General features: G+C 40.6%; 1 protein-coding gene across 1 annotated transcript; it reads left to right on the top strand.

Moving 5' to 3' along the window:
* Positions 1-270: 270 nt before the first annotated feature.
* On the top strand, positions 271-16,897 carry si:ch73-233m11.2 (NACHT, LRR and PYD domains-containing protein 12). The gene is given in 11 exon segments (XM_036579505.1): positions 271-608; positions 1,511-2,656; positions 4,781-5,228; positions 6,197-6,358; positions 8,682-8,849; positions 9,695-9,868; positions 11,087-11,234; positions 11,236-11,261; positions 12,304-12,477; positions 12,956-13,123; positions 14,695-16,897. Coding segments are annotated over 11 exon segments (2,724 nt in total). The 5' UTR covers positions 271-568; the 3' UTR covers positions 14,765-16,897.
* Positions 16,898-18,492: the final 1,595 nt, after the last annotated feature.

Here is an 18,492-nt window from a genome sequence, read left to right on the forward strand (position 1 = left end):
AGACCTAACTGCTCAGCATTAGCACATCAGTCTTAAAGGCACAGTAACAAAAAACAGCCTGTTTAATTCTGAGTAACAGAGAAGTCTGAAAAAGGGCACGTAGAGATGAATTAAGACAAAAAAACACACTAAAACGTTACACGTTGACCTCAGGAGGAAAAAAATAACATGCAAGAAAACTGTGTGGTATGGGCCCTTTAATGGAACCAAACCGCGTTTACTTATGTCCACCTGCAGAGGGCAGCAAACCGCTCTTTACTGAAACGGGACACGAGTGACGAGTAACAGCTGGGAAATGTAGGAGATAGTTTGGGCTCTTTTAGCAGCTGTGATGCTGCTGAGGCTCTTCAACTCAGAACCAGAGTGTAAATGTAAGGAAGGTCGTGGGGTTTTAGTGTAGAACTGAGCAGGTTCTCCGATGTTAGGAGGGGTTTGGACTGTGGCCAGGTAGAGAACTGTATTAGGAAGCGAAGTGCTTCCTGCTCCTCACAGACGGCTGGAGGAGTTTATTTAACACACACCCGAACCTTCAGACAGTCAGCAGAGATTTCTGACCACGCAGACAGATATGGACAACAGCACCACAGACATTCCTGACATTCCTTATGGTAGGACCATGCACTATTCCTCCCTCTCTCTCTCTCTCTGATTCTCTCTCTCTCTCTCTCTCTCTCTCTCTCTCTATATATATATATATGTGTGTGTGTGTGTGGTGTGTGTGTATGTATGTATGTATGTGTATGTGTATATATATATATATATATATATATACTGTAGCTGGTCTCCAAAGCATGCATTCCTGCTGCAGATTACAGTCTAAGTTGTACTAACAGCAGTGCATAGAAAAGAAAAGCACAAACCAATAGATTTGGACACTCTGGAGCAGCCGCACGTGAGCCTATGGTCACCATTCCCAAGGCCAAGCTTATAAAGAGGGACAGCGGCGGTTTAACGTCAGACAAATGTTTGGACAGGCCAAACCAAACATGTAGTTCTTTTCATTCAACAAGACCCCTATAGAGAGAGAGAGAGAGAGAGAGAGAAACACCGTGATCTCAAAATAGTTTATTCTGTCACATTCTATCAAAACAAATGACCCTTTTCTATTCATTTTGTTGACATCTTATTCACTAAATTTTGCAGATTATTGAAAAATCTGTGAATTTTCCCCTAAATACCCTTATTTTCATAAGACACAGGTATTTGCAAACTTTTGGACATACAGGGTTGGTCTCCTGAACAGGGATTAAGTCTAGTCCTGACTACACAGCACTGAAAAAGGAAAATGTAGCCCAGAACTAGCCTTAATCCCTAATTGGGAAACTTATCCTAAGCATTTTTTTTCACTTTTCGTAGATTATTACTGCACTGGGCCTCGTAAGATTGTAGTTACACCACTGAGTTTAACTTGCGTTGAAATGTTTCCACCTCTGTGTCAAAACCATCTGCATGTTGAAAATAGTTTCTCAAGACCGGTTCCCTCTTGTTTTCCCCCTTTCTTTCTTGGCAGATGTGCAGAAGTTGCATAAGGAGGCCTTGAGAAACGGTGTGCTGAACTCGACGCAGGCCAGCTCTCTTTTAGGTGGTCAGTCCGTCAAAGAGGTCATTGTAAACAAGTGCTACACCCCTCTATCCGCCAGTGTGAGCGAGGAGGCCGGCCTGGAGGAGAGTGAAGCGTGGGAGACGTTGGATGCTGTGATCTCTCGAGAGTTTGCAGCAGGCCATGGGGGAAGTAAGGTCCAGCTGTGTGGAGGAGTTGGGGTGGGGAAGACCACAGCGGTCCAGCAGCTCATTTGGGAGTGGGCCACGGACTCCCGTTTGCAGCACTACGCACTTCTGCTGCCGGTGTGCGTCAGAACGCTCTGCACAAGCGAACAGAGTCTGGAGAGCTTGCTGCTGAGCACACATGCACACCTCTCGGCCAAGGCTCTCGCGTCTGCCCTGCAGAGGCCTCAGTCGCTGTTCCTGGTGGTGGACGGGCTGGACCACTTTCAGGACCTTTTCTCTGAATTTCCACTATCCGACACACGGGTGAGTGACCCACAGCAGCCAGCAGGGGGTGCTGTGCTGCTGCACAGTCTGCTGGAGGGTTCTCTGCTGCCTGGAGCCTCAGTCCTCCTAACCTGTAGAGAAGCTGTCCTGCTGGAGTCTTTGCAGTGTGTTCACCTACTAGGCTTCTCCAAGGCTCAGAGGAGAAGCTTCTTCCAGCGGTTTTTCAACAACGAGGCTGAAGGAGAGCAGGTTCTCCATCGCTGCGAGCAAGCGGTGGGCGTGGCCAAGCTGTTCAGGTGTCCTGCCTTCTGCTGGACACTGTGCAATGAGTGTAAGGAGCGTGTGCCGGAGACGCTGACTGAGCTGTGCTGTGCAGTCACGCACACACTGCTGCGGGAACACAGGGTGAATGTGGAGGCAGGCAAGCAGCTTCTCTGTGGTCTGGGCAAACTCGCGGACCACTGCAACTCCCAGGCGCATGCACACTGCTCCACCGCTGAGGTCATCGCCTGCGGCCTGCAGCCCTTTCTGGGCTCCCCTGTCCTTTCAGCTTTCATGCGTATCAGCGGAGACGACGTCTCTTCTCCTGATGCCACATTCTCCTTCTTGTCGCCAGTCTTCCAAGAGTTTGTACTGGCAGTCTTCTTCTACATTGACCAGTCAGGTATGCTGGTGTACTGGTTAGTAGGCTTGAAATGGACGAAAGTGATCATGCTTTTCTCATGAAGGTTGTTTACATGTAAAGAGCCCATATTCTTCTTTATCCTGTATTTTATTTTTTTACCCCCTCTAAGGTCCCGTTATAGTGTTTGTGTGGTTTTGTGTACAAAAGCCAATCAAAATTCATTTTTACATGACCATTTTCCAATCTCTCTTAATCCCTTACACTTTAGTCCAATTCCATTTCTTCTTTTTACCCCTACCCCTAATTTTTGAGTGTCATCTTAACCCTTGGAACTTACACATACAAGGGGTGGTGGTTGAAATCTTTCCTATGAAATGGGACCCTCAAATAAAAACAGCACTACTTCTTTAACAGCTACTAGCGCTGCTCTGTAGGCGACCCTGCCTGTGTGCAGTGATAGCAGAGGAGGGTAAAGTTCAGCTCCTCACTGCTGGGCTTTAGTTACATTTAGGGAATCATGTACCTTCAAAGAGGGGGGAACAATTATTTATTATTGCCCACCCCTAATTCTTCAGTGATATGAAGCTGAAATCAGATATTCGCCAGCTTCTCGTTCAGGTTTTCCTGTTCCACCTTAAATGGTGCAGCAGTTACATTCTGGCGCTTTAGGCATCAGAACAGGTGGAATGGGAAATTTTGCTAGCTAGCTACCGAGACATCAGCATACTACTAGTGATTTTTTATGCTTGTTATGAAGAAAAGGACCATAATACATTAAAACAACATGAAACTAAGAAAATACAAAGGTTATCGTAATTTTTTAACAGAGAAAATTCTCACAGTTGTGGGTTTCTTTGGTCGCTCGTGCAGCCATCTTGCTAGTTTTTCTTTTTTTCTCATAACACTCTGTTTGGAGTGTCTCTGAAAAACCTCCGTGTGGAGGGCCATGTAGCCCTAACACTTCTCCCTGCCCCTCTATCTCAACTAAAATGAGGACACTCTACCCCTAGACGTGAACACGCAAACCAGAGGGGTAATGACCTCTGTTCTGATCGCTTGCCCTGCACTGTGCCTCATTCAAAAAGCAGCCCAGGCTAAAACACTCCTTATAACTTAAACTTCTGTAGGCTGGTGTATATATGTAAATAGGTTCGTTTTTGTGACATCATAAAAACCATGAATTCAAAACGGCCTGTTTCTGAAGCTTAATTTTCAGTGTGGACTGGGAAGTGAATGGTATGTTTTGAAACTGTAATAATGTTCATGTACTACATCAAATTTGATTTTCTATGATATGAGCCCTTTCATGTGCAGTGTTCATATCAGTCTAAACATGTTGTCCAGCTTTAGAACATTCTGCAGCAACACAAGGCAGCACTTTGGGTGGTAATATATTGCACGCAATCTCACAAGCCGACCAGTTTAGGGCTCAACCAATGATTTTTGTATATGTGCTACTTGATTAATCTGTCGACTATGTTTTGACCTGGTCCAGGGTGTCAACGAGGGGGCTATAGAGCACAGACTTAATAGTTTTCTTAGCTGCCAAACAAGGGACAAAAATGTCTAACAGTCACCATCAAAAGCAGAAAGCAAAGTGATTGTTTTTTGTTTTGTTTTTGTGAGAAATTTGACAGTTAACATGACAATATGCTTGTTTACATTTAAAAGATGTTAATTTTTCCAATAATATAGAATAGAAATGTGAGAATTACATAATTTAAAAATGCCGACTGCTGTTTACACTGTCAAAATTTCAGAATGAACGGACCAATAGAAATTGTCCAAAATAACTTCTTAATGACTTATTACAATACAAATCAATTTATTAAATAACTGGAGTTTTCAAATTGTGCAAAAAAGGAAAAGTTGCTTATCCTCCTGGGTTGCATGCAGTGCTGGAGCCGATCCCAGTGATCAGTGGGTGAAAGGCAGGAAACACTCTGGACAGGTCACCAGTCCATCACAGAGCAATGATAAAACATTTTATTATTTATGTTTTATTGCACACTATTGTACAGACTTTGGGTAAAGTCTGATATCATTTTAATAATTTGATTTAAAAAAGTTCAGTCAAATCATCTCATTATATTCGTGTGAAGATAAATATTGACATATATTAAGATATATTTAGAAATAATGATCTTGAATTTTGTCTCCCAGCTCTCCAGTCTGAACAGGATGAAGCCAGAATCCTGGAAGACGGACCAGACCTGTATCAGATGTTTCTGGCCGGGCTTTCGGACCCAGCGCAGCGGAAGCTTCTGGAGGCCTCCATCGGGCAGCTCAGCAGCGGCCGTCTCTCAGAGTTCCACCAGTGGCTGATAAGCTTAGTCGTGGAGGTGCTGCCAGGCTTCGAGAAAGAAAAGCACTGTTGTGTTTTCCGTCTCCTTCATCACGCACGCAGCCCCGCGCTGGTCAGAGAGACCGTGGGGGCCTGCAAGTGGAGGGCGATCAGCTATGCTGGCCTGCAGATGCCGGACTGCGCGGGCTTGGTGTTTGTAGTGCGCTGCCTGGGAGAGATGGAGCACCTGAACTTGTACAGGAGTGAGCTGACGGACGCGCAGGCGCAGAAGCTCATACCTGCCCTCCGCCTGGCCAAATCCATCAAGTGAGTCACAGCTGGGGGGATGTTAGGTAAATGTGTGGTAGAGGAGGTGGGAGAAGGGTGTGAATAGGAGACAGCATTTTATTAGGGTGGGAGAAAAAATTGATTGATGCAATATGGTCTTTTTTCCTTTCTGAAGCCAAGGCTTCTGTCGGTGCTGGCCTTTGCAGGAGGGATTCGATAGTGTAGTGGATAATGCCATTGTGCCAAACATGAGGGAGACTGACATTTGACTCAGTCCAGGCACGAATCAGGAACTTCACTGTTACACACATGGAAACTTTTCACCTTTAGTTGGCTGTTTTGAATGCTGAATATGCGATTGGCGTGAATTGTGTAGATTTGAAGAGTATTTAATTTTAGGATTTCCGTTAGCGTTGAAGTTGACGTCATTTTTCAGATATTCAGATGTTTTTTCATTAGTAGCTTTTAAACATTGGGTGAAAAAAAATTAACAAGTTATCGTTGTTAGCAACCAGCTTCTTTTTAGTTACAATCTGAAATAGATGTAGAACATGTTGATTTCAGTGGACTGAGAGCTAAGAAACCGTCTACAAATGAAATCACGTGGCGATCATCGGGGTACAAGCACTTTGCGCAAAGAACACAAACACAAATGGGACAGCTTTTAGAATGGCCTCGATTTATAATAGATTTGGGGTCTTAAAAAAGATATGTCTTACACATTTTGTACAAATTTACCTTTTGACTTTGGTATGGTAAGCCACAGATTTTTAACAAATAAATCAAAATACAATAGAAAACAGTACGATATGTGAACATGACTTGCATTTGCATAGAATTCAATGAACAAAGTAATTCTACAGCACTGGCCCCTGTACTTTATTCTGTATGTTAAAATCATTAAAACTTTCTGCTAGAAGTGATGCCACCGCTTGCATTTGTTCCTTGTTAATTTTCATTGCTGTCCATATTGTTTCATTGTTCATGTGGGAACTTTGACCTCTCAGTTTGTCTCAGAGTCGTCTGAGCTCAGGGGTGATCACGCACCTCGCCCGGGCGATGATGGATGGACAAACCACCTGGCTGGACCTGTCCAGCTCCATACTGAGTGTTGAAGCACTGAAGATCCTGTGTCGATCCCTCACCCACTCAAACCTGCACACGCTCTGGTATGTTCTTCACCAAGACACAAACAGAAAACAACCCATCAATGTCATAAGAAAACTCTCTTTTTATTTATTTATTTATTTTTACACCATTTAAAAACACAAGCTGCACTTTATTGTTATTAAGCGCTGTGATGTCATTTCTTACACTCTTAAAAAGATGGTTCTTCAAAGGTTCTTTAGTAAAGAAAATGTTTATATAAAGAACCATGAACACTCAAAGAACCCTTTGCCTGACTAAATTGTTCTTCAGAATGTGCTGTAGATGGTTCTATATAAAACCTTTTTGATAAGGGTTCTAAATATCACTCAAAAGTGTTCTTCTATTTTTACGATGTCAAGCTTGTAACAAGAGAAGAACCCTTTTGGGTGCTATATAGAACCAAAAAGGTTTAATATAGAACCATTTACAGCACATTCTCCATCAGTCTGAAGAACCTTTTCATGATGCAAAGAACCCCTTAATTATGCAAAGGGTTCTTTGAGTGTTAATGGTTCTTCAAAGAACCATTTTCTTTACTAAAGAACCCTTGAAGAAATGTTTTAAGAGTGTACTCCAGAATATCCTGTCTTCTGTTTGGGTCTTCAGGCCTCTGAATGGCTGGTTCATTATTTCTCTGATTGTCTCCATCCATCTCATTGCTGGTTGTGCTGTTCCTCGTTCACCTTCAGCTGTTGTAAGCAGGGCGGAGCAATTTTTAATATTTAAAAAAAATTCTTATTGCAAGTGTTGCAATGATTTTAATTATATTTTACATTATTCAACATTGTCAACAAGTTTTAAGTGAGTAAATATAACATAATAACACACAGCTTGTAAACAGTCTGGCACATTCAGGTTTAGCTCAAGCCTGAAAAAATGGATGTGCTGTTTTTTTTCAGGAAAACAAACGAACTGGAACTTATTTATATAAAAGAATTGCTTTTAAAATATTATTAATTGCAGTCGCAATGTTGGTCAGAAAAATGGCAATTAGATATTTTCCCCAAATTGTTCAGATCTAATTTCAAGCATAATTGTCACTTCAGTTAATTGTTTCTTCTCATATTATGTCAAAATAAGACAGTTTCAGTTTAGTTATCTGGGCTTCAGACGAGAGGGCGAGGCTTGATTTGGTCACCGATATATTTGTTTGCCACCCAAGGTATTCTCAAAAGTATTCATCAGTGTTCAAATATAGCTTTCAAATGGCTTAAGTACCACTGATGGCTCTACTAACAAAACCAGGCCTTTTTCCAACTTCTGCAAAGGTGAATTTGTTTATCACTGAAGGACGTCAAATCTTAACTAAGTAAAACGTCACACTCGTGGCAATATCAACAATATCAGGAACCATACTACCAGAAGACGACTTCAGCAGACTACACTGGACAGTGCTGCAAGGAGGACGATGGATTAAAAAAAAATCAACAAACTGTTATTTGAACCAATTAACAGCCCTAATTATTATATTTTATTGAATCTTTATTCTCATCTGTGTTCTTAATTCTTACAGTACTGTGCAGAAGTCAGAGACCACCCTTGTTTTTTATTTTCAGCCAAAATGTCCATTAAGTACAAGTTATTCAATTTTTCAGGGTCAGGAAAAAAACAGAAAATGCATCTAACATAAAATTACACAGCATCATCAAAGTCTAATTCTAATCATTTTTACAGTATTTAATGAAATACTCTTTACCTTCATTACAGCTTCTGTTCTTTTCAGGAGACTCACTTTCAGCTTCTCAAAGAAATCTGCAGACACACCTCCAAAGTTCAGTCTTAGAAGTTGGTTTTCTGAAGTAATCAAACACATTCAGTGATGTTGAGGTCTGGACTCTGGGCTGGTCAGTCCATTGTTCAGCTTCTTCGTTTGATGTGTCCGTCTCCTTTTCTCAGTGAGGTTCTTCTTGAACAGCTACACATCCTTTCAGACCCATAGCGCTGAGTCGTCTTCTCACAGTGGAAGGATGGACAGAAACACCTGTGGATGTTTTCAGATCTGAAGCAGCTTGATTTTCTCCTCTCTCTCAAAGATGAAAGCTTTAAGTGCTGTTTATCTGACGGGGGCAGTTTTGGTTGTTAGGCGTCTCATGTTCTCTGTAGCTTTTAAGCTTTTTTCTACCAGTTTTGCAAGCTGATTTATTTCCATTTGACTTTCTCTTATATCTCCTCAGAAATATCTCCTGACAAATGAATAGCTTGTTCATAATGATAGTTTTAACTGGAATCGTATCTGACTTATGCACAGTAGTGTATATTTCTTGTTCTTTTATCTAAAAAAAACATAACAACACAAGAAACTTTTCACAGCTGGTCTGATTCTCACTATGTGTGTGTATGTAGTTTGAGGACGTGCAGTCTGACTCCTGCATGCGGTGAGGTGCTCGGCAAGATGCTGTCTGATTTTAAGCTGTGTGTGTTGGACCTGGGAGGAAATAAGCTACAGAACCAGGGCCTTACTCAGCTTATCGGCGCTCTGGGGACGTCCAGCTGCAGACTGCAGGACCTCAGGTTTACTCTCTTTCTCACACGCACACTCAAATTCATGATTGGGAAGTTTCCCGATTTCAACTAGGAAGGATACACTTAAAGGGGAGCAGCCACACTGACAAATAAGCTTGGCCAATTTTCCAGCCCTCGAAATTAACATTCAAAACGCAAACTGTGAATTATTTTTGGAAATTTTTAAAGATATTGAGCTTTTTATTCAAAAACAAATAAAGCCTGATTCCTACATCTCCCAGGGTTTACAGCTGGTGGTGGAATCGCTATATCTGGCATAACCAGGTCCCCTCATGTCAAAATTATTTACATCATTGAGTTATTTTATTCGTAAATCATAACACATTTTTTATTCTGAGTCCGTCAATATACAGACTTTCTGTTGAATGGTGTGCATGAGAAAAGTCAGTCTTTATCAAACAGAGCTGCAAAGACTGTGAAAGAGGTAACAGTTAAAAAGTCAGAGGTGCTACAAATAACCTGAACAACATTTGTACTGAGAAAAAAGCTCAGGTAGGCTCATTTAGTTACTACAGGGAGTGATTGACAACATTACAAAATTAAAGCAGTAAAAATAGCCAGATGTGACTGTTTCCCTTTAAAGGGCTCCAAATGAGCATTTGCAATATTATGATTGACATACCTCTGAGCCAATTACAATAGTCCATAAACGTTCCTTCCTTCATCAGCCAAAGAAATAGCTTCTCAAAGCAAACCTGCAGTGAGAACGTCAGTGGCAGTAAATCAGTCATAACACTATTAGACTAAGACATGGTGGAAATCAGAGTTGACTACAAAATTTCGTGGAATTAAACAGCTCTAATGAGCACGTTGTGTGTGTTTGTCCTCCACAGTCTAGATCATTGTTCTCTGAGCGGGGAGTGTGTTGCTTTGTTGTCGTCGGCTGTAAGCTCTTCTCTCTCTGAACTGAAGAAGCTGAACCTGAACTGGAACCAGCTGGCTGAAGACACTCTGGAGCTTCTCTCACAGGCCTTGCAGACCGGCCGCTGCAGCCTCAGCGCACTGCAGTAATGCACACATAACATACACACATTCATGTACTGTAGAATATACCAGTGATGTAACTAGAATTTCATTTTAGGGGGGGGGGCTGGTTACAGGTCAGGGAATCCAGATGTTAAACATTATGTCCCAGAGACATCGCTATAATGAGGACGATGACCACCAACTGCACTTTTAAAAAAAGATGGTTGTTCAATGGTTCTTTAGTAAAGAAAATGGTTTTATATAGAACCTTGAACACTCACGGAACTGTTTGGATGATTACAGGGTTCTTTGCATCGTTAAATGGTTCTTCAGATTGATAGAGAGTGGGTTTTATATGGTTCCATATAGAACCTTTTCAAAAAAGGTTGTATAGCACCAAAAAGAGTTCTTCTATTGTTACAGGCTTGACAGCTTTTTAATGCTGTATAGAACCTTTTTCAAAAATGTTCTATATAGAACCATCTACAGAACATTCTCCATCCATCTGAAGAACACTTTAATGATGCAAAGAACCCTTTGATCATGCAAATGGGTTCTTTGAGTGTTCATGATTTTATATAGAACCATTTCTTTCTTTACTAAAGAACCCTTAAAGAACCTTAATTTTTAAGAGTGTAGCTTCATTATAGCTAAATTATTAGAAAATGATCCACCCATTACCATAATTAGAGGGAAAACTTTGGAATATTAAAGGGTCCATACCATGGCAAGCCAAAATTTTCTTGGCTTATTTAAAATGTAGAATGTAAACACTGTTAAAGTTTCAAAACTTACAGTCCATACAGTCCATATATGGAAACTAAGCTGCAAAAACAGCACATTTTGAATTTGTGATGTCACAAAAACAACACATTTACATATATCCTCCTATTCAGTTAATGAAGGTCAATTAAACAGATTCCTACATTTTAGAGTTGAACACTGAAGCTGGGTGGACACACTTTTACAGAAAAATCTGATATTATATTTAGGGCTGAAGCTGAAAATGAATAACTCACACTTAATGGCTGTTTTGACTGAAGATTAAGAAGATGATGGGTGGTCTCTGACTTTTGCACAGTACTGTCTATACACATGAGCACGAAACAGTAAAAATGGTTGCATACACATGAAAACATATCTGAATACAGCAGCTTTATACTCACAGTAACTTTATACAGACCTGATTAACACTGACTAACACCTCTTTCTAACTGGAAATGATCAAGCTGGAGATGTGTGTTTTTTTTCTTCTGCAGGTTATTTGACTGTGAGCTGACTGCTTCATGCTGCCCTTCCATAGCCGCAGTCCTCCAATCACATAACTGCTGTCTGACCGAGCTGGATCTGTCCGTCAATGAACTTGACCAAGCAGGAGCTCTCCTCATCTGTGATGCCCTCAGATCCCCCTAAATGTCCATTAGAGAAGCTGTGGTGTGTATTAAAGGTGTCACATAGATGTTACGTAACAGGGATTTTGACTCTAGAGGGCGCTCTGTGGTAAACGATCTTAAAATCCTAAAATGTGGTTTTGGTGCTGCTGGAGTGTCATTGTGTTCTACTTTGTATTTGTTGTTTATTTTTGTTGCCAGGCTCAGTGCTGGGTAACATATAAAGTGATTATTGATAAATAACTAGCATTATGTACGTGGGAATTCTGGAAGGTTCTCTTTGGTGTGATTTTAAGAGGAGAAAACTGCACCAAACAGTCCAATCATGTGCAAAGATATCCCCTGCCTTTGTTCACTGTGACTTTACATGTGTCCTCTTGGTTGGCGTGTATAATGATTATGCTTTATTTTCACTCCGTCATTAGTAGAGAAAACTGGCCTACTCAGTGGCCATGACAGCAACACCCATGGCAGTTATTTCCACTCAAAGAAGATCTAGACTATAGAGCTGAAACTATAAACCATATTAATGCTTCAGAAACCTATGATAATGTTTTCAAAGATAAATGGTAAAATACTGGTGAAATCTGATAAACATTGCATAAATCATTTGTCTCAATTTGGCTTAAATAACACACGGTACTTGTTTTTCAGTTTATTCTGGCTACTGTCCATATCTCCACAACAGGAGAGGGCTTTTCCCGCTTGCAGCTTTCCATGAAAGCTGATTGTCTCTTTTGACTAAAGGGCGAGAGCTTTCTCTGTAAAAAGACTCCATGTTGAGTTTTATGTGTTTTCCCATTAATTCAACCAGTGAACTGTCTCCTCCTCCTTTATAATGTCCCTGGCCCAGCTCAGCTTCGCCCTGGAAATAGAGTTAGTGGGTAAGACACAACTGGGGGACCTCTCAAGAGCCAAAAGCGCCCCATTCTATAATGTGGTTATTTTGAAAAACACCCAAACATCATGTTGGTAGTACGTTTACCTACATATTTATGGCGGTTTAAAATGTTTAGACCTTAAACTTTCCTTCCCTGTACTTACTCACACAACTCTTTGTGTCGGTGCTGTTGTTTTTGTATCAGTATGAAAAATTGTGAGCTGACGGAGCAAGTTTTCAGCGCACTGGGCAGCGTGTTAGTGTCTGGGACGTCCAGACTGAAGGAGCTGGCCATTGGAATACAACCAGTAGGAGATGCTGGAGCCAAACACATCTGGAAGGCCCTGAAACACACTCATTGCAGGCTACACCATCTGGAGTGAGTCCTAAATACACAAGCATACTCACAGCAGTGAATCTGCACAGACTCATGCAGCCTTATCAGGAAACATTTTGTTGCTCAAATGTTGCTCTTTGATGGCTCAGGAGATTTAATGGTGATTCTTATAAAATTCGTTGGGAGAAATAGCATTAGACAGAAAGAAGACTTAAGATATAGGAGAGATGAAGAAGAGATGAGAGTTCAGTTGCAGATAAACAAATCTGAGCATAATGTGTGAGATCACTACTAAAACTCAAGAGGAGACTGTGAGATTACTGGGTCTTTTTTCAGGAGAAATATCTGAGAAGCTAATGTCTCCTGACCTCAAAGTTGTCTAGGAGAAACTACAGAGATATTAAGGAGATCTTTTACATTTCTTTCCTATGAGCCGCAGCACCTAGACTCGTACAGATGCCACATCCTTACATAGTAAAAACTTTCTGTTGTTGTTTTTGATTCTGTCACATCTCTGCAGTCTTGAAATGATTTCATTGACCGACACCTGTGTGGACGAGCTGTGTGAAGCAGTTGCCGCCAGCAACTCCTTAACAACCCTTATTCTGAAGAACAACAGCCTGACCGACATTTCTGTGCCCCGGTTGGTCAAACTCGTTCAGGACCATCCAATCATAAAAGAGCTCAAGTAAGTATGTACTTGGCAACACGCTCATATAATGAACTCTGCGTCTAAGCAATTTTCTCTACACCTTATGGTAAACTTGTTGTCCTGAGAACCTTTTTCCTCAAATGATGGATCCTTTGAATTACGAGGTTTCTGAAATACAGATAATGTACATATATGCTGCAAGGAAGCTCACGTTGAAGTGACATCCTATTGATGTTGCGTGAAAGTAAGGCTACTTTAGCTCTATTATATAAAAACACCAGCAACTCAAGCTGTTGGCTACTGCAGCCAAAGCAGCTTAACTCCCACATTTGACAAAGCTTTCTGGTTTGTGTTGGGTATTTTGGAGTGGTTGCCAGTCTTGTGATGTCATATCAGTGTGCAGGAGTGTTAGCTTCAGTGGTGTAGTCGAGTATATACACGTTTATACTATATTCTGACTTTTTTACTGGGCTTTTTTCCATGTACTGACTTCTGAAGATGTTTTTCTGCATATACCCATTTAAATTTTTTACTTCAAGAAGCGTCACAAAGCGAAGCACAATGTCATTGGTCAGTTCGATGATGAATAAACAATTTTGATTGGTTCATTTTTGTCTGTTTCTTGGGACACCACCTCGGTATACCACCATGTTGGCCACAACTATCAGGATTTTGTGGGTTCCATTCTGATTGGCTGTACAGAATTAACTTTCACATTTATTTATTGAGATTTTTTCCCCCAAAAGGATAACAGTGCTTGTTGAAGGGATAACTAGCAGAAGTTTTCTTGATAAATGCGAGTTCACTTAGCTTCTCCCAGCTAAAGTTTCCTCTTTCTGCCCAACCTTTCAAACAGCTTGAGTAATCAACCATCCAAGGTAGACGAAGCTGAAGGTAGCTTTTTATTCGCCAGCTTCTTATTTAACTCCAGAGTGTAACTGCTGCACCATTGGAGGTGGAATGGAAAATATACAGAATGTATGCAGAAGCTGGCAAATAAGAAGCTAACTAAAGCTTCATCCAAGGTAGGCTTACCAAACCAGTTTTGTTCCAATTCTGAAAGATCTCAGCAGAGTTTTTTTTAACGTTCGTGATTATCACTTTTAGGAATATCATCGATTGTTTCGAATATAACTATAGAAACTATTCCGATATCACACATTTTATATCGTAAAATCTAACTGCATTTGATTCACAGCATGTATTGTCTTACAACCCCCGTATTGGAAGAAAAATTAATATTAACACGCATATCATGACACCCCTACTGACAAATTGTGAAATTCAGAATTACTTTTAAAAACACAGTGAAAACACAAATGTGATTGGAGGAACACAGTAGATCAAAAAAACATCAACTAGTTTTTTGGGGGGGGATTTTACATCTGAAAATAGCCATAATGTTTTATTTTGACCAAAAAAACAGTGCATATTTGAATATTATAATAACTGATGACAGTCGATTGTAGGATTGCAGAATCCATGCAGTTGAATCACCACCTTCAGATGCATTTTAGCTCTACAGAACACACTGCAGTGGTATCTGAATATAAACTGCTATTCAGTGTTGCAGTTCATTTCTCTCTGACTCGGTTTCTTTTTTCCAGCCTGCAGTATAATGACTTCAGTGAGGACGTGTTCGAGCTGATGGACACCTGCCCAAATATACGATACTAGCACAGCTCAGTGCGAGTGGACACACCAGGCCTGCCAGGTCCACACGATGAGTGCCTGTAATTGAGAAGATCGAAAACTGTGCAAAACGATCACTCACTGCAGAAGATCTATTATTACTGCCTTATTAACTGTGAAGCATTTATGAATAATGCAGTGTGTGCATTTTAATATCTACTACAACATTGCTTAAATTTTAAAGCCTTTTTATACCGACTTTATGCTCCGCGTACTCCACTGTTCACAAGCTTGGAATTACTGTTTTAAATAATATGAAACCACTTTTGCAGAAGATTAATAGAATATGATTCTAATAGGATTCTGTAAAAGTAAGAACAGTAAAAAAAATGAAGAAATATGTCCAGAATGGTGTCATTAAAAGTCGTAAAACATTGAGAATTAACGTCAAATAAAACCATCCCATCCCAAATTACCATCCAGAATGCCTTGAAACTGAAAAGTGGTGATGAAATCTTAAGCAGATAACTTGCACTGTATGAACAAAGTATTGGGACACCTACATATTACACCCACAGGAGCTTTTATGACATCCCATTCTAAATCCATAGGCAATAATATGGACTCTTCTGGGAAGCTTTCTACAAGATTCTGTACTGTGTCTGTTGGAATTTTTGCTCATTCACCCAGAAGAGTATTTTTGTGCTGATGTTGGACGAGAGGGCCTGGCTCACAATCTCCGTTCTAGTTCATCCCAAAGGTGTTCGATGGAGTTGAAGTCAGGGCTCTGTGAGGGCCAGTCAAGTTCTTCCACACCAAACTCACCCAGCCAAGCCTTAATGGAGCTTGCTTTGTGCACTGGGGCTCAGTCATGCTGGAACAGTAAAGGGCCTTCTCCAAACTGTTCCCACAAAGTTAGAAGTGTACAATTGTCCAAAATGTCTTGGTGCTGAAGCATTAAGATTTACCTTCACTGGAACTAAGGGGCCTATAGGCCAACACCTGAGAGCAAACCCCATAGCATCATCCCTCCTCCACCGAACTTTACAGTTGGCACAGTGCAGTCAGGTGAGTAATGTTCTCCTGGTGTTCACCAAACCAAGACTCGTCCATCAGACTGCCAGATAGAGAAGTGTGATTCATCACTCCCCACAGAATACGTGTCCACTGCTCCATAGTCCAGTGGCAGCACTTAACACCACTCCATCTGACGCTTGCCATTGTGCTTGAGGATGTAAGGCTTGCATGCAGCTGCTCGGCCGTGGAAACCCATGCCATGAAGCTCCTGGCGCACAGTTTTTGTGCTGATGTTGGTGCCAGAGAAGGTTTGAAGCTCTGCAGTTACTGAGTCAGCAGAGCGTTGGTGACTTTTATGCACTATGTGCCTCAGCACTCAGTAACTCGCTCTGTAATCTTACATGGTCTGACACTTCATGGCTGAGTTGCTGTGGTTCCTAAATGCTTCCACTTTTCAAGTTGCAACAGTGGCATGTCCCACGCTCGAATTCAGTGAGCTCTTTAGAACGACCCATTCTTTCACTAATGTTTGTAGAGGCAGACTGCCTCTACAAACTAGGTGCTTGATTTTATACACCTGAGACTAAATGAAACACCAGAATTCAGTGATTAATAGATGTGTCCCAATACTTTTGTCCATATAGTGTATGAAGAATTACTATAAAGGGATAATTACAATTTACTATTTAATATTAATATTTGATGACTTCATGTTCCCAATGAAAAATGTTATAACACCTTCCGGTGTCTTACTGTTTAATCTACACTATATGAGTTATTATTGAATAAAATAATACTAATTATCAATATGATCAGTGATACCAAACTTTTGACCAGTAGAGTACATTAATTCTTACAGAACATTCTGCTTGCACACCTAAGATAGTATCTGTTACTTTTTTGGTTGTTGTTTGATTGTTTACAAGTGCTGATACAATAATCATCTCAAAAAAGTGAGGGGACCTTTAAAAAACATGAGGGAAAATTCAGTTTACCATGATGTAGCCCTTCAGTGGCACAGTAACAAAAACAGAGGTTGGAAAATGGTAAAAAAAAAAAACATGGTACATAAAACTGCACATGCATTAAAATAAAATACAAGAAAAATGATAACATGTCAATTTCACAGCTGTTATCAATAAATCACAGTTTTGTACTTACCACACAGTGTTCTTATGTACTTGTGTCTGCTTATAAAATTCATTTAAATGCCTGTCTTGCTTTGACATGTAGGTGCAGTGCTTCTGAGGTCAGGCATGCTCTGTAACAATGATCCGGTATCCTGCAACAAATGACATAATGAAAAACAGAGTCTGGAGTGGCTCATTGACAAAAAACCCACATTTATTTCACAGAATGTTCTATGAGAACATTCAGTGCTGTTCAAAATCTTTTCCTGCTCAGGCTGAACTAGTGGTATACACAGAATACATTATTGAATAGGCCTGTAAAAAAATGGGAAGGCAGTTTGGTAGATACAACTTCCTAACGTGCTGTCATTACATCAGGCTGTAGCCTGTTCCTGAGAGCCCCGCAGTCATCACCCTACCAACTCCAACACTTCCACACCCTGTGGTGACATCACCTCATTCTGGCAATCAACTGGATTCACAAGACTATGAAGCATGCATCCGCTCATCACAGGCACGTTTGCCCAGTGAACTCAACGTAACTAATGTTAAATCAGACAGCAGAGGTGCACAGAGGTGGGGAGAAACAACACTGCAAACTCTAAAAACCTAAACTTAATCATCCAAGGCTGAACTGCCACAGCAGGTGGACCCAAAGTTCATTGAGGTAATACTCGATTTCAGACATCAGGACTAAAACTGAAAAGAATTTTTTTTCAGTTTTGGATAGGTAGAAAATGACCTACTCTACGGAACAGAATCTCACTTTTAAACAACCCTAGTTTCATCTTTTAACTGCAGCTGGAGCTTCAAATTCAAACACTGGCGCCTCAATCAAACAGCTTTGAACGATGGCGGATTGTAACGGTTGCTGTGCAGTGATTGGAAGGTTGAGGAAAGTAAGGCGGAGCGCATAATCATTTGATTGGCTATAATACAGTGACGGCACTCTCAGAAAACAAGTCAAATTTCGTTGTCTTGAAAAATTCTTCATGATAAAAAATTCCCCCTATTTGACTGGCCTACCAGTGACAGCATCTCTGGGCGGAACACAGTCACACTCACAGGCTTGGTTTAGTGCTACAGCACAGGACTTTAGCATTGTATTTGGTGTACACAGTATTCTAAAGCTGTAACTGTGTTTATAGAGTGACTGCAGTGTTTATTCTTAAACAATGGAAATAGACATGTGAAATGAATAAAATAATAAAAAACAGCTGTATGGCAGTGTTTTAACACCCCCTGGTCAAACATGTCTAACTGAAAATAAGTACACATCCACTGCAGGGAATACACTTAAATATGCCATGTTTCTGTAAATTTTAATGCAAAATTTCAGTTTATTTGCTGAGTTTAACATGTTGCAAAAATAGAAAAATTAAACATAAAATGTTGCACAGGCCACATTTTAAGATTATTTTTCCCAATATGTTCAATTCAGCAAATAAACAGTAATTGTGCATTAAAACATGCAGAAGTTTGTTCTCTGGGGAGGATGTCAACAAAACATGCCCAAACTTTTGCACACGACATTTTGCACAAGTCATTCACTTTCAATATCTGGGAACAATTATCGACAGTAGACTCACTTTTCAGACCAGCGTAGATTGTGTCTACAAAAAGGCG

This window comes from Colossoma macropomum, unplaced genomic scaffold (genome assembly GCF_904425465.1).
Source record: "Colossoma macropomum unplaced genomic scaffold, Colossoma_macropomum, whole genome shotgun sequence".
NCBI lineage: Eukaryota > Metazoa > Chordata > Actinopteri > Characiformes > Serrasalmidae > Colossoma > Colossoma macropomum.